Here is a 17578-nt window from a genome sequence, read left to right on the forward strand (position 1 = left end):
CATGGATTCTGAGTGGGCGGACCAATGCGTCACCACTCACTGCACCAGGGATCTTGAACGAGCCTTTGTTTATATTCCGGTATGAGGAAAATTGGCAGCATGGTCCGATTTGCCGAAAGCCGGTAGTGAGCGAGCTTTGTAGGAATTATTAACCTGATTGTAGCAATGATCCAGTGTATTCGGTCCTCTGGTTGGACAGGATACATGTTGATAAGAATTCGTCATAACCTGCCTGTGGTTGGCTTTGTTCAAGTCCCCAGCAACGATAATAGCAGCGTCAAGATGTTTGTTGATGTTACCATTGAGCGCATCGTGAAGCTCAGACAAAGCCAAACTGGTGTCTGCTTGTGGTGGGATGTAAACAGTGATGATGATCGATGAAAACTCCAGGGGCAGATAGAATGAGCGGCAAATAATTGATAAATGTTCCAGATGAGGACAAGCAGGAGCACGACAGAGTGGAGATATTCCTGGGGTCACACCATTTCTTGTTGATCATGAAACACACTCCTCCACCTTTGGATTTACCAGCCTCAGTTGTTCTGTCCATCCGTAAAACAGAGAAGTTTTCAGATGGCATTACAGCAGCGTCGGGAACGGAGGTTGTGAGCCATGTTTCAGACAAACAAAGGATGTTACAGTCCCTAATGTCCCGTTGGAAACTTCTCCTGGCTCTAAGATCGTCCATCTTATTCTCCAGAGACTGGACATTGGCGAGCAGAATTCTCGGCAGAGGAGGGCTGTGTGCTCTTTTCCTTAGTCTGTTGCGAATCCCAGCGCGTTTCCCGCTGTGTTTCTTGATCCGTCGCCTCGGGTGGTTATTCAGGTGGCCATTGTTCATCTCGGCGTTGGAAACAGTAAGGCGGTTCACTCTAAAAAACTTGAATATTTTAGAATATTTTAAACTCACTTGCGAAAGGGTTAATAAAAGTAACATGGCAGCACTGACAAGTTTATGAACTTCTGAATGTTAGTTTTTGCACAGCGCAATCTCAGATATGTTTGTGTGTGTGTGTGTGTGTGTGTGTGTGTGTGTGTGTGAGCACATTCATCAATTAAAGCCACGCATTAACAGATTAAACTGAACCATTGTAATGCATTGGCACAGTGGTTAACCAGAAAATTGCAAATGGCTCGGAGTGCCAAAAAGGTTGCCGACCCCTGCCCTACAGTAAGACAATGACTGATATGTCTTCTCTTGTTTGGTGGGTGTGTCCATCATGTCAGCCCAATCAGCAGTAACATTGGTCTCCCAGAATTCAGTGTAAACTATGCAGTATTAAAAAGACAGCTCGCACAATGTATTTAACATCAAACTAAATTCAAAAGAGTGCCTTGCGAAAGTATTCATACTCCTTCATTTTTTTTGTTGCTGCCTTTTGTTAAACTGCTTTAAATTAAATTTTTTCACATCAGTCTACACTCCATACACCATAATGGCAAAGCCAAAACAGAACTGTCACAACTTTGTAAATTTCTTACATTTAAAAAAAGAAATAAGTACATTGCATAAGTATTCATACCCTTAGTTAAATATTTTGCTGAAGCACCTTACAGCCTCAAGTCTTTGTTTGATGCAACAAGCTTAGCTCATCAGCATTTGCCAATAATCAGCCTCATCTCTACACCGCTCAAGCTCTGTCAGGATGGATGGGGGTGGACACACATTTTCAAGTTTCTCCAGAAATATTTGGTTGCGTTCAAGCTCAGGCTGTGGCTGAGCCTGGGCCACTCAAGGACATACACAGAATTGTCTATAACCCACTTTTTCTGTGTACTTGGGTTCATCAGACCAGAGAATCTTGTTCACAGTCTGGGGGTCCTTTGGGTGCTTTTTTTGTGCAAATTCTAAGTGTGTTTTCATGTGTCTTCACTGAAGAAAGGATTATGTCTAGCCACATCGCTATAAAGCCCAGATCTGTGGAGTGTTGCAGTGATGTGTGTCCTTCTGTAGATTTATCCTATCTCCACATATGATCTTGGAGCTCTACTAGGGTGACCATCAGGTTTTTGGTCACCACTCAAACCAAAGTCCTTTTCAATCAATTGCTCAGTTTAGCCAGGAGGCCAGCTCTAGGAAAAGTCCTGGTTGTTTCAAACTTCTCCCATTAAGGGTAACAGAGACTACATGTTTGTGAACCTTCAATAAAGCAGAATGCTTTTTTGTTACCAAGATGGCGGTGCGGTCCACATGCAGCGGCTTCTCTCTGTCCCGACAGAACGGTATTTTCGTGTTTTTTGTCTTGTGAGTCGCAGTGTTTTTGTACGTCGTCGCCGCGTCTACCTGTCTGTAAGCGCAAATACAGTCGCGAGTTTCTGCTCGATTTCGGCAGAACCGCATTTTTACAGTTAAACTCCACGAACGCAGAACAGCTGCGGGATCTCGGTCTGCTAAGGAGGCCTTCACCATCACCGACCCCCACTACGGCATCTCGCCCACAGCTGAGGCGCCACAAGCGGTGTGAGAGGAAGCAGAAGAGGGGTAAACGCGGAGGTATCCGGCCTAGGCTAATGGCTAACCCAAACAAGCCATCTATCCCCACCATCGTACTCGCTAACGTACGCTCATTGGACAATAAACTGGACTACATTCGATTACTACGCTCAACTCAGAGGACTGTAAGACACTGTTGTGTTTTTGTGTTCATGGAAACATGGCTCAGCAACAGCGTTCCAGACTGCGCTATTCAGCTCGACCAGCTGACATGCTATCGAGCGGACAGAGCTCTCGTGGCAGGAGGAAAAACCCGCGGTGGCGGGCTTTGTGTTTACATCAATGACGCGTGGTGCCGCGATACTGTTGTGATCAGCAAACACTGCTCACCGCTGGTGGAGTTTGTGATTATTAAGTGTCGGCCGTTCTATCTGCCGAGGGAATATACTGCTATACTGCTCATTTCGGTGTATATTCCCCCATTCAACATCATCAGCAACAGGAATGACGCACTAAATGAACTGTACCAGCACATCAGTGAGCAGCAGACAGCACACCCCGATGCTTTTCTCATCATATCTGGGGATTTCAACCATGCTGACCTAAAGAGTGTGTTTCCAAAAATACACCAACACATTAACTTTCCAACACGAGGTAATAACATTTTGGACTTTGTTTACACCACACAGAGAGGATCTTACAAAGCCCTCCCCCTCCCCCACCTAGGAGCCTCAGACCACATCACTGTCATGCTAATGCCTGCATACAGACCACTCATTAAAGTCGCCAAACCAGTTTACAAACATATTAAAGTGTGGCCAGAAGGATCATCAGAGGTTCTTCAGGACTGCTTCAACACAACTGACTGGGACATGTTTAAGCAGGCTGCCACATGCAATAACACCACTGACCTCCAGTAGTACTCAGAGACTGTCACTGCCTACATCAACAAGTGTATTGATGATGTAACGGTCACAAAAACCATCACTGTCCGGGCCAACCAGAAGCCATGGATGACAGGGGAGGTCTACAGACTCCTGAAGACACGGAACGCTGCCTTCAGAACTGGAGATGAGGTGGGCCTGAGAATAGCTAGGGCCAACCTGTCCCGTGGCATCAGAGAGGCTAAGAGACAGCACTCCAGGAGGATAGATCCTTCAGCAGGATCAATGCACGCAAAGCTCCGGGTCCTGCAGAACTCACTGATGTCTTCACAGACATTTTCAACATCTCACTGAGTCAGGCTGTTGTTCCCACATGCTTCAAAACTACAACCATCATTCCAGTTCCGAAGAAGCCATCTCCATCCTGCTTCAATGACTACCGTCCTGTTGCACTTACCCCCATCCTAATGAAGTGCTTTGAACGGCTAGTCATGCACCACATCAAGTCTGCCCCCCCCCCTCCCTGGACCCCTTCCAGTTTGCATATCGGTCCAACCGGTCGACCGATGATGCCATCGCCACTACCCTCCACTCAGCACTCACACATCTGGACAAAAAGGACTCATATGTCAGAATGCTGTTCATAGACTTCAGTTCAGCATTCAACACAATCATCCCTCAACAGCTCATTTACAAACTGATTCAGCTGGGGCTCAACACTTCGCTGTGCAACTGGCTGTTGGACTTTCTGACTGGAAGACCTCAGGCAGTACGGGTTGGCAGCAACACATCCAGCACCATCACACTGAACACAGGGGCCCCCAAAGGATGTGTGCTGAGCCCCCTCCTCTTCACTCTGCTGACCCATGACTGCACACCTTCACACAACTCCAACCTCTTTATTAAGTCTGCAGATGACATGACTGTGGTGGGTCTCATTAGCAACAAAGATGAGACAAACTACAGGAGTGAGGTGAGCCGCCTGGCCAAGTGGTGCAGTGACAACAATCTCTCTCTGAACGTGGAGAAGATAAAGGAGATTGTTGTAGACTTCAGGAGAGCACACACTCAGCACGTTCCTCTGACCATCAACGGTGTGACTGTGGAGAGAGTGAGTAGCACATCACAGAGGACCTCTCCTGGACTGAAAACACCGCAGCATTGGCCAAGAAATCAAATCAGCGTCTCTACTTCCTCCGCAAACTGAGGAGAGCCAGAGCCCCTGCCCCCATCATGTACACCTTCTACAGAGGCACCATCGAGAGCATCCTGACGAGCTGCATCACTGTGTGGTATGGCGCCTGCAACGCGTCCTGCCGAAAGACTCTGCCATGCATAGTGAGAGCAGCTGAGAAGATCATTGGTGTCTCTCTCCCCTCCCTCCAGGACATTTATGGAACCCGTCTCACCCGCAAAGCCCTCTGCATTACAGGTGATCCCACTCACCCATCACACAGCTTCTTCAGTCTGCTGCCATCAGGGAGGAGACTGCGGAGTCTCCAGGCCAGGACCAGCAGACTGAAGGACAGCTTCATCCACCAGGCTGTCAGGAAGCTGAACTCCCTCCCGAACTTGCCCCCCCCCCTCCCCTCTTCTGCCCCAGGCACCACTGAACTATGAACCCCCCCCCCCCCACACACACACACACACGCACACTAATTATATGATGGCATGCACTAGTCACTTTGTGCAGCATTGGTTTGCTCACTACCTCATTCAGCATGGAACTGATGTCATTCCACTACCTCATCAGTCAGTTAAATAAAATAACTGCTCTTGAGCCCTTTGTCACTTGTCACTTTAATCAGACTTAATAAGGTATTTTTAATAAGCTCAAATCTTTTATCTGCACTGTTGTTCACTTCACTGATTTGCACTATATCTGTCATTTGCCTTGCGCTGCTTTTATTTAACTTTATTTTTAATTTTATTATATGCCTTACATACTTATATGTCCCGACATATACTTATATACTTACCCATTCAATTGAATTTGCCACAGGTTAACGTCAATCAAAGTGTAGTAACATCTATAAGTCAAAGTCACCTTTATTTATATAGCGCTTTAAACAAAATACATTGCGTCAAAGCAACTGAACAACATTCATTAGGAAAACAGTGTCAATAATGCAAAATGATAGTTAAAGGCAGTTCATCATTGGATTCAGTTATGTCATCTCTGTTCAGTTAAATAGTGTCTGTGCATTTATTTGCAATCAAGTCAACGATATCGCTGTAGATGAAGTGTCCCCAACTAAGCAAGCCAGAGGCGACAGCGGCAAGGAACCGAAACTCCATCGGTGACAGAATGGAGAAAAAATCCTTGGGAGAAACCAGGCTCAGTTGGGGGGCCAGTTCTCCTCTGACCAGACGAAACCAGTAGTTCAATTCCAGGCTGCAGCAAAGTCAGATTGTGCAGAAGAATTATTTGTTTCCTGTGGTCTTGCCCTGGTGCTTCTCTGGGAAAAGGTCTTTACAGGGGATCTGTATCTGGGGCTCTAGTTGTCCTGGTCTCTGCTGTCTTTCAGGGCAGTAGAGGTCCTTTCTAGGTGCTGATCCACCATCTGGTCTGGATACGTACTGGATCCAGGTGACTGCAGTGACCCTCTGATCTGGACACAATACGAATGCTCCTGAGCTACATTTCAACTGTGGTAGATAAAGGTATGAATGCTTATGCAATTAAATAATTTAAGTTAATTTATTTTTAATACATTTTCACAGATGTTAAAAACTTGTTTTTTTGCTTTACCATTATGGTATATGGAGTGTAGATTGATGTGGGAAAAAAATGAAGGGGTATGAATACTTGCGCAAGGCACTGTATATTGTTTGCACATGTTTATTTACATTAAAGGCAAAATAACTGAAATAATAAGAGCACAAGTATAGATCTGGAACTTCTTTAAGTCGGTCTAAATATCATTTAGTAATTGCAATGTCTTCTGGTCCATATCCTTTCCTTAGGAAGGTGTGCTAGACAGTGAATAATTTAAAGGCGCAATATGTAATTTTTCTGCTTTAAAAATAGCAGATATCACTATATCTATGTTATATATATATTTTTTGTTGTGTACTTACATTGTCCCGACAGTTTCCACGAACTTTCAAATCCGGAGAAAATTATAGTTTAATTAGAAGAAACGGCACGTTTCTTTATTTCCGTTTTGTCGCTCGTCTATGGCGTCATATAAACTTTGACCCCTCTAGTTTATCTAACTTCCTGCGGAACCGGCAAATACAAAGGTGAACAGAAGCAAAGACGAGACGAAGAAGAAAAAGTAGTAGCTAGCCTTGATCGAGACTATTATATTTTATATTTATATTGTTTATATTCGTATTTATACCTCAATCAATAACTTAGTTATGGATCATGATTATGCTTTGCCTGCACGTTCTGTGAAGCGCAAACGTACGGGTGAAATAAATGACCTGAGAAGGTTTTGGGACGAGAAGAAACAAGACACGGGTAAATATTGGAGTTGCATTTCCAAGATAGAGAGAGCTTCGTGACAAGCTGAAACTACAGAGAGATGATTGCATTCTAATAAACAGGTATGCATCCATTCAGCTAACTATATCTATCCGTATATTTTGTGAAACGATGATGTCTTGTGTAAAACGCAGACGGACTAGCTCTCATGTAGAGTATAATGTAAATCTACATGTGTTCTATATCTAGCTGGATAAAGTAGCTTCAAATGCAGTTAACTATCTTGTTCAATATCATAGTATAAACGTAGCCTAATTATAATTATTAACGAAAGGCAACCGTGTTTTTTTTAACATATATTACTACTAGCTAGATGGAATATTGATTTGATAGGGGTCTGATAATTCATATATCTCTCCGTTCGAAAATACGTGATTGTCAAAATACTAAGGCCGGTGACACACTGGCTGCATGGCGTCTCTGCTGCGTGCGAGAAGCGTGGCGGCTGCTGATACTGTAGGTGACATAGAGGGAGACCGCCGACAGACCAGGCTCTTGTCTTCATGACAACAATATCTATACTCCATGTTGAACATAAATATAAAGCCTACTGATAAAGGACACCGTCAACAGTATTGACGGCAAAATAGACTATGTTTGACAGGTGCAATATTTGAAAATCGATAATTATTTATTAATTTTTTTAATTACATTTGTATCTGAATTGATGTCAACCTATAGACTTTCAAACATCAAAATGTCATGAATTAATATGTATTTGTCATGAATTAATATGTATTTGTGTACAAAATTACATATAAACATGTTTTCCTATTATATTTTGCCTGGAAACGCTTCCAACACGCGCGCGTGTCGCGTGAAAAATAATAATAGTCGTTTCTATTTCTAGCATGTACACGTTTTCTGCGCGGCTCGAGCCGGGCCTGAGACACGCGTCTCACGCAGGCAGTCTGCAAGCTCTAACCTATTAACATGGGAGCCGAATTAAAAACTGACACGCCACGCAGCTGAGACGCTTGCGCCACGCATCCAGTGTGTCGCCGGCCTCAGTTAAAATGAGTGAGGAATGTGGGGAGCGACAGAGCGCATGTTCCAATGAACAACAACTCCCATGAGCCTACGCTCTTTCCCGACGTCATCAAAGTACGTCTCATGTTATTATTTTGATTGAGTGACCCCTGGTGGCCAAAAATTCCATACTGCACGTTTAACATGAAAATGCTATACATATTTATATATTTTGCTATTGTATTGTGGAGGGAAAATTTCATAAACTTTTCTATACTCCTCTGATTATATAATGGTGAATATTACAATAACATAGCACAACAACAGTGATTAGCAATAATGATAAGCATAATTCTCACAATAAAAATAATATGGTCATATAGATCATAGCACAGTCTTGAAGGTAAGAAGTGGATTATCCTTCACCTGAAATATTTCTTTTCATCCTGAAATGCGAGGCAAATGTTGGCTCACAATAATTAGGAACCACATCCCTTCACTCGATTAGGATGTTCTCTTTTATTCTGGATGGCAAGGGCAGTGACTGTAACATTGAGCATATTTTGCAGTATTAAACAAGTATTAATACCGATTTCATCAGGCTCTGAAAAGTCTTCAAAAAGAACACAAATAATGGCCTTCTCAGCTGCCATAGTTGCAACTCTTGCGCCATCAGAACAGTGTTCAATTCACTACCATTTACGTTTAAAAAATGTTTTGCACCGAGCAGCCCTGAAATTGGTACGTCAGAGAAAGGATACATTCAAAATGTGCAGTAAGGTCTGTTCAACAAATCTGAAATATAATAAAATTTTTATTTGTCTCAGCATTTAACTTGACATGCAATGTACAAAGCAAATAGTGAAAATAGCCTACCTAAACCTTATTAGAATAAAATGGAACATTTCTTTGTGATAACAACCACATATTGCTTATGATCTGAGTGGATGGTTAAAGGTTAATGACTTCTAAGTACATTTAACAGGCCAATTTATACAATAAAATTCTTGCCCCTGAGAATGTAAAATATCCTGCAATTCACTTTAATGAGATTATTTTACTGTCGCTAACAAACGCACCCATCAATCTAGGTGTGTCTTTGCTGGCTCAGAGACAAAGTATAATGTCTTTTTTAATGCAATTGCTCAATAACCTTGAAATCCGAGAAGAAACACACAATGAAATCATCTAAAAAAAAATCAAAATAAAGATTTGTTTAACAGACATCTATTCACATTCTAATTTAACAATAAAAAAAACAAAGGGGCAGTGCAGGAATGAAAGGAGTATTTGTTTTTTGTACTAATTTATATTTAAGAGTGGTGTCCCATTTGCAAGTCCAGTAATGGTTATTTGCATTCCAGTCTGATCTTCTCCATGATTAACATCTCAAATAGCTGCGGTTTGAATTCTTGAGAATTCCAATTCCATGTGGAGATGTTCAGTTTGGTTTAATGCACTATAGGACACCAAAAAGACAAAGCCTTTTTAATTGTTTCAATAGTTTAAGGCAAAAAAAAATGTTATATATACTACTTTTATTTTAGACATGGCCACTGTCTTTTTTATATTTTATTTTTTTATCAAAACTGAAGCTGACTTACCTTAATAATTGTATTCCTTCTAGAAATGAGTGCGAATACAATTGTACATACAACCACCACCACTCCAGCAATTGTGGGTCCTACAGGGAACCTTAGCACTTTATCTAAGAGAGAAGAAAATTTAATATACCTTTCAAAAATTTAATATAAATTATAAAATTAAAACAGACTACAAAACATCAAAGTTCAAATAAGGATAAAACAGGACAACCAACCTTGAACCATAACAGTAAAGGTCCTGCCCATAATTCCATAGAGAGATGAATTAACTTCACATGTGTACGTTCCTTGATGTACATTGCGCTTAGCTTTTGTGATTGATAACCGAGCATTAATGCCATTATTAGTTGTTTTGTAACTGCCAGAGGTCAGATCCAGAACTTCACCATCCTTTTTCCAAGCCACAGTTACAGGTGGGTTGGCATGGACATCACAGGACAGAACAACATCACTTGTTTCTTCAACAAATACTTCCTTAGTGTCATTAAGGTCTGGGGGATCTGTAATATAATGGCATTCAAAGCTTAAAATAAAACAGTGCTTGACAATTCTGCTTACTATTTTATTTTGCCAACATCCAAAGTGAAAAACCAGCAATTTTTCACCAGCCACTCGCATATTGCAACAGCATATTCATCACAAGAGTTTGGCTCAGTTCCATTCTAGTTTATTTTTGAGAAATATTCCAGATTCCAATCCAAGGCCCATTTAAAGTTTCACAGTTAGTTTAAAACACTTTCATTAATAACTAATTTAAAGCATGTTTATTGTTTAAACTGTAAAACTGTTTAGGTTTTAGAGGCCCATTGTCACAATGAAGTTGTAAAAATGGATATAACGTTAACATTCCTTAACATATAACAATGTGCATTTAATGAAAATAGATTCCTTGCAGAGTTCATGCTGAAACTGCAGAACAGAAATTAAATGGATACCAAACCTGCTAGTTAAAAACCGTCAAAATGTTTTTGTTTACTTATATTCCCCCAAGTAACATTAAACTTACACTGGACGTCAAACTCGATGGAGCTGTTTACGCTTGCATCAGCCTTCAGCTGACAGATAAAGACAGCTCCATTGTCCTCTTTAGTGACAGGCTGTATGCACAGACTACTTTGGGACCGGCGGTTTTCTTCTGCCAAGTTCACCTGGACACCGTTGCGGAACCACTGCAATTCATTTTGGTTGGATGGGTCAATACCTTCATCAATAATACAAGTCAGAGTGAGAGTTTTCTCAATCTCTGTCCGAAGCAAGTTCCCGGTGGCAAGTGGACATGACTCAATGGTGACTGCTGTTTAGAAAGAATTAACTATTGAGCAATTCGTTCAGGCATAAGAAACTAAAACTGTTGCAGTACTGGTTACTACCCTGTATATGTCCTATAATAATAATCAGGTTAAATTTATAATATATAATTATACTCTAAAGGTTAAAACACTCTTTCTGTTTTGATATACTAAACAACATTTTGTGAAATGTTAGAACAAGCAGTATTTGGATCTCCTTGGAAGCATCAGGCTTTGAAAACGTAGTAATACATTACCTTTTACTTGACTGACAAGGCACAGCAGGAACAAAGAAACACTAACAGATACTTTCATCTTTGAACATCTGCCAGATATCCTGAATAACAAAAAGACATCTAAAAAAAAGTCTGGAAAAATGTATAAGGAAGTCTTATTTATGGAATGATTTATGGAACTGAATAAATGAATTAATATCTTGCCAGAAATATTTAAGAAAATAATCTAAACAACAACTCTGTGTTAAAAAAAATATATATATATAAATATATATATACAGTTTTGGACAACATGAGGGTAAGTAAATGATTGCAAGATTTTACATTTTTCAGTGTACACTATGCTTTTAATCATTTCTGGCAGTTGCAAAGTCATTGAATCATTTGATTTTTTTTATAGAAAATGTGAAATCTTAAATGCGTTCTCAGAAATTCATAGCCACTTTTGAGTACTATTTACTTACCAAAGCTTTGTGCGACAGTTCTCTGGAAAATGCCAAATCCAAAGGTTGCATGAAGACTAAAGAGGCTTGTGTCTTCACTCCAATGCTTTATATTATGTCGCTTTACAGCACTTAACAGGAATTGAAATCACCTCCCCTCACGGTCACAGACCTTTTAGTGTTGTGCAAAAATAGGCTGAATTGCTTTAAGTGTCATCTCTATTTCTCCAGAAGGAATTGGAAGGATGAAAAGAGAGAAATCCTATAAAGATATAATCTCACATCCATAAAACATTTGTGATAAGACAAATTGAATGTCCTATAATGGATGGCAATGCCAAAAGCATTAAATATAAATATATATGTCCCAACCCAAGTGAATCATACATTCTTTCAGTGTTTATACTGTATGTGATATCTGTGTTGAGTGAAGGTGACAAAGGGCAAGGTTTTTTGTTTTTTTTTGTACAGCAAATAATGATACAGTAATATAAAATTTGATAAAAATACTATTATCTAAAAGGAACACTCCACTATTTCTGAAAATATGCTCATTTATTACGCCGTAGTGTATAGGTGATGAATGAGTGTATAGTTCCTAGCCATATCAGCCTAGAAAATCTCAACTTTTCATTTTCTGTTGGTCTTAGTACACGATGTAACTACAGAAGAATCAAGTTTTAAATAGGAAAAATATCTAAACTCTTTGGTCAAAACATGCATTAGGTTTTTTACATAATATAACGATGGGCAGGCACTGATTATTATCCACCAGGGGGCCTAGTTTGACCATTGTAAGCTAATGATGTTAATGATAAAATAAAAATTTGACTGATGTATTGCTCTCTCTCTCTCTCTCTCTCTCTCTCGCTCTCTCTCTCTCTCTCTCACACACACACACACAGACACACACACACACACACACACACACACACACACACACACACACACACACACACACACACACACAAATAATACTAAGGTTAAGTGCACTTACAAGATTGTTTTACCAAGTTATTATTCATCGTAATTTGAGAATGATTAAAAGAGCATCTTCAAAGGAGGCAGGAGCATGTGACCCTCTGTACAAAGAGTCACATAATCAGTTTGAACAATTAGTTTGTTTTATTAGTGAGTTTTAAACTTGTCAAGTCAGTTTTAAATTTAACTTTATGATTTTCCCACTGTATCTATTAATCTTATTATTATTATTGTTATTATTAATATTATGGCTGAAACAGAACAGAAACTCATAACTAACAGTAATACTTCTTTAAGAGTAATTTCTGTCATGAATCTTTGTCTTTTTTGTCATAACATATAAAATTGTATTTATGCTTGAACAGCATCAATATGCACTATAGAATACAGTTAATGAATCAACCTCAAAGGTTGATGCATTAACATTCAGAGGAAAGAATTTGAGAAAATGTCAAAAGAGACATTATTACACATACATAAACACATAATTGACTTTGCAATTGTCTTTGCTTAAAAATGTGAGTGTATTCATGTCAGATCATACTATACGTGTACTTTATGTATGCATTCGTGCATACTGTATGTGGCAAGCATTTGTATAAGCGAAAATAAAAATGTTTTATTGCATGTTAGTTCATTCCTTCTATTCCCTCCCATTCCGCCTTTCAGTCTTTAGCATTTCTTACTGCATATCAGATAAGAAATGGATAACTTGCACAGGAAAGGCTAAAGGTTGTTTTAATTTGCTACCCACAGGGATGTACATACATACATACTGTACATGACTTAGAACTCACAAATAAAGACTTTTGAACATTTTGTACGTTAGATCCTAACATGTTTTTATTCTAGTTTTTTATTTTTATGCAGAATATTAAATGTTTCTTTACATACAATAATTACAAATTTCTTTTTTCTTTCTTTTTTAAAGATTCTTAAAGCAATTTTATTATTAATATTATATCTCACTACATTATGAATCTTTGTTCAGTAAGAAAAATGTAGCTATAATAATATATGAACACACTTTTTTGACTAGTTACAAAATGTCTAGTTTACTGAATAATCAGCACAGGTTGTGTAAGACTAGGTTGACAGAGGTTAAGCATTACTGTTTAACCGAATGGGCAAGTTAATGACCAAAGGTTGCGTGTGATATGCCAACCATGACTGGAGATCCATGGCAAGCTACCAAAAGGTTATGTGCCAGTATATTAAAAATAGGGATTTTTAGGTGAGCTGAGTGATTTAGTTTGCCAAACATTAAAACACATTTTATACTAAACAAACACTTTATAACAATTAAAGCTGCAAGCAGCGATGAACGGGCCCTCGCACCCGGGCTCACCGGCAGCGAGTGGCTTTAGTAAATAGGTGAACGGTGAGAAATATGCGTTTAAACTCATAAATATAAGTGGAATATATCAATGTTTATTCCATATATGTGCCAATCTTTCTGTTGCCAGCAGGTGGCGCTATCATTATAATGGAATATTGGCCTTCAGATGTGTTCAGGGCTGCACTCTTATCGAACATGCGGAGTCTGGGGAAGATTGAACATTTTATGCCTGAGTTACAACAACTTCTCTTGCTGTGGCGAGACATCAAATTTTGTCATGGCGCCATGGACACGCCCTTTAACAAAAACTGAAGATCTCCACAATTTAACATTGCACAGGCCTTTAGATTAGACTGACCACAAAAAATACATTAATGTCAGAAGATTTCTAAAAGTAGTTTGTCGCAGCGTAAAACATGTCACTTCCTGTTGCCATCAGGTGGCGCTATTACTATAACTGAATATGGGTATGTAGATCTGTTAAGGGCAGAAGTCTTATCTAACATGCGAAGTTTGGGGCAGATTGGACATTGTTTGTCTGAGTTACAGCAACTTCCTTTTTCTTGGCGAAACATCGAAATTTGTCAGGCCGCCATGGACACTCCCTTTAACGAAATCTCAAGATCTTCCCAATTTAACTTCGCAAAGGCCTTTAGATTTAACTGACCAATTTTGATGTTGATCTGAATAAATCTCTAGGAGGAATTCGTTAAAGTACAACCCCTGAAAATGGCAAAAACAACGCCAATTTTGCAGAGAAAGTTCTAAATAACTGACTTCCTGTTTGGATTCGGATTTCGTACCAAGATACTTTTTTGTAGATATTGGTGTGTTACATGTGTGTTAATTATACATGTGTGTATAATTAACACCTCTGTTTTTTTCAGAATTTAGCAGTAAGAAATTACTCGTCATCCAGTTTTTTATATCGACTATGCAATCCATTAGTTTTTCGGTTTCACCGGGCTGCGAAGAAATATAGAGCTGAGTATCATCAGCATAACAGTGAAAGCTAACACCATGTTTCCTGATGATATCTCCCAAGGGTAACATATAAAGCGTGAAGAGTAGCGGCCCTAGTACTGAGCCTTGAGGTACTCCATACTGCACTTGTGATCGATAGGATACATCTTCATTCACTGCTACGAAATGATGGCGGTCATATAAGTGCGATTTAAACCATGCTAATGCACTTCCACTGATGCCAACAAAGTGTTCAAGTCTATGCAAAAGAATGTTGTGGTCAATTGTGTCAAACGCAGCACTAAGATCCAATAAAACTAATAGAGAGATACACACACGATCAGATGATAAGAGCAGATCATTTGTAACTCTAAGGAGAGCAGCCTCAGTACTATGATACGGTCTAAATCCTGACTGGAAATCCTCACATATACCATTTTTCTCTAAGAAGGAATATAATTGTGTGGATACCACCTTTTCTAGTATCTTGGACAGAAAAGGGAGATTCGAGATTGGTCTATAATTAACTAGTTCTTTGGGGTCAAGTTGTGGTTTTTTGATGAGAGGCTTAATAACAGCCAGTTTGAAGGTTTTGGGGACATATCCTAATGACAATGAGGAATTAATAATAGTCAGAAGAGGATCTATGACTTCTGGAAGCACCTCTTACGTGAAACATAGCTTGAGGCGCACTCCGTTGAAAGTGTATATGCACTCAGTTGAAAGTGTATAGGTGGCGCTATCGAGCCATTTTGCCACACCCACTGGAATATTGGCCTTCAGATCTGTTCAGGCCAGGACCCTTATCACACATGTGATGTTTGGGCAAGATCGGACATTTTATGCCTGAGTTATAACATCTTTTATTCCCATGGCGACACATCGAACTTCGTCACGGCGCCATGGACACGCCTTTTAACGAAAATTCAAGATCTTCACAACTAAACATCACACAGGTCTTAAGATTAGACTGACCACAAAAATAACATTGATGTCATAAAATTTCTAGGAGTAGTTTGTCGCAGTGTAAAATATTTCACTTCCTGTTGCCAATAGGTGGCGCTATGGCTATAACTGAATATTGGCATGTAGATCTGTTCAGGTCAAGAGTCTTATCAAACATGTGAAGTTTGGCGCAGATTGTACATTGTATGTCTGAGTTACAGCAACTTCCTTTTTCATGGCGAAACATCGAAATTTGTCAGGCCGCCATGGACACGCCCTTTAACGAAACCTCAAGTCCTTCGCAATTTAACATCGCAAATGGCTTTAGATTACACTGACCAAGTTTGGTGTTCATCTGAATAAATCTCTAGGAGGAGTTCGTTAAAGTACGACCCCTGAAAATATCAAAAACAACATAAATTTTGCAGAGAAAATTCTAAATAACCGATTTCCTGTTGGGATTTGGATTTCATACCACGACACTTTTTTATAGGTATTGGTGTGTTACATGTGTGTACCGATTTTCGTACATGGATGTGAAACGTAGCTCGAGGCGCACACCGTTGAATGTGTATAGGTGGCGCTATCGAGCCATTTTGCCACACCCGATGGAATATTGGCCTTCAGATGTGTTCAGGTCAGGACTCTTATCAAACATGTGAAGTTTGGGGAGGATCGGAAATTTTATGCCTGAGTTATAACATCTTTTATACCCTTGGCAAGACTTTGAACTTTGTAACGGCGCCATGGACACGCCCCTTAACGAAAACTCAAGATCTTCACAATTTAACATTGCACAGGCCTTTAGATTAGACTGACCATAAAAAATACATTGATGTCAAAAAATTTCTAGGAGTAGTCTGTCGCAGTGTAAAATATGTCACTTCCTGTTGCCTATAGGTGGCGCTATGACTATAACTGAATATAGGCATGTAAATATGTTCAGGTCAGGAGTCTTATTAAACATGTGAAGTTTGGGGCACATTGGACATTGTATGTCTGAGTTATAGCAACTTCATTTTTCATGGCGAATCATCGAAATTCGCCAGGCCGCCACGAACACGCCCTTTAACGAAAACTCAAAATCTTCGCAATTTAACATCGCAAAGGCCTTTAGATTAGGCATACCAAATTTGGTGTTGATCTGAATGAATCTCTAGGAGGAGTTCGTTAAAATACAACGCATGGAAATGACAAAAATGACACAAAATTTGCTCATAAAGTTAAAAATAACCGACTTCCTGTTGGGTTTAGAATTTTGCTCTAAGAGACTTTTTTGTAGGTATTGGAGAGTTACATGTGTATACCCTTTTTCATACATGTACGTGAAACATAGCTCGAGGCGCACACCGTTGAACCTGTATAGGTGGCGCTGTCGAGCCATTTTGCCACACCCACTTCTGAAACCCATATCAGACGTAAATTTTTGCAAGTTCTGAGGTGTGTGCAAAGTTTCATGACTTTTCGAGCATGTTTAGGCTCTCAAAATTGCGATTCACTTTGGAGAAGAATAATAATAATTAAAGCTGCAAGCAGCGATGAACGGGCCCTCGCACCCGGGCTCACCGGCAGCGAGTGGCTTTAGTAAATAGGTGAACGGTGAGAAATATGCATTTAGACTCATAAATATAAATAGAATATATCAATGTTTATTCCATATATGTTCCAATCTTCCTGTTGCCAGCAGGTGGCGCTATCATTATAATGGAATATTGGCCTTCAGATGTGTTCAGGGCTGCACTCTTATCGAACATGTGAAGTTTGGGGAAGATCAAACATTTTATGCCTGAGTTACAACAACTTCTCTTGCTGTGGCGAGACATCAAATTTTGTCATTTTTGCCATGGACACGCTCTTTAACTAAAACTCAAGATTGCCTCAATTTAACATTACACAGGCCTTTAGATTAGACTGACCACAAAAATAACATTGATGTCAAAAAATCTCTAGGAGTAGTTTGTCTCAGCGTAAAATATGTCACTTCCTGTTGCCAGCAGG

The 17578-nt window shown here is 39.7% G+C and overlaps 1 protein-coding gene across 3 annotated transcripts; it reads right to left on the bottom strand.

Annotated features, from left to right (window-relative positions):
- Positions 1–9144: 9144 nt before the first annotated feature.
- tmigd1 (transmembrane and immunoglobulin domain containing 1) lies at positions 9145–11568 on the bottom strand. 3 transcript variants are annotated; one of them, XM_059525642.1, is made up of 6 exons: positions 11374–11568; positions 10931–11010; positions 10391–10585; positions 9600–9884; positions 9385–9488; positions 9145–9239 (listed from the first exon to the last, which is right to left on the bottom strand). In XM_059525642.1, the coding sequence occupies exons 2-6, from the start codon at positions 10986–10988 to the stop codon at positions 9222–9224; spliced, it is 660 nt and encodes a 219-aa protein (XP_059381625.1). In that variant the 5' UTR covers positions 10989–11010; positions 11374–11568; the 3' UTR covers positions 9145–9221. The 3 variants fall into 3 exon arrangements, with proteins under 3 accessions (XP_059381625.1, XP_059381624.1, XP_059381623.1); XM_059525641.1 differs by having other exon boundaries at positions 10391–10675; positions 11374–11567; XM_059525640.1 differs by having other exon boundaries at positions 10391–10678; positions 11374–11564.
- Between the last annotated feature and the right edge of the window lie 6010 nt (positions 11569–17578).

The sequence above is a fragment of the Carassius carassius genome, chromosome 36, assembly GCF_963082965.1.
Source record: "Carassius carassius chromosome 36, fCarCar2.1, whole genome shotgun sequence".
Classification (NCBI taxonomy): domain Eukaryota; kingdom Metazoa; phylum Chordata; class Actinopteri; order Cypriniformes; family Cyprinidae; genus Carassius; species Carassius carassius.

Bases quoted from the DNA above. Each gene is read 5' to 3' on its own strand.
- tmigd1 (XM_059525640.1), bottom strand. From the start codon at position 10,988: ATGAAAGTATCTGTTAGTGTTTCTTTGTTCCTGCTGTGCCTTGTCAGT. The intron at 9,885-10,390 runs GTAAGTTTAATG...ATTATATTACAG, and splicing joins CATCGAGTTTGACGTCCAGT to ATCCCCCAGACCTTAATGAC. The intron at 9,489-9,599 runs GTTGGTTGTCCT...CTTCTCTCTTAG, and splicing joins CTTTACTGTTATGGTTCAAG to ATAAAGTGCTAAGGTTCCCT.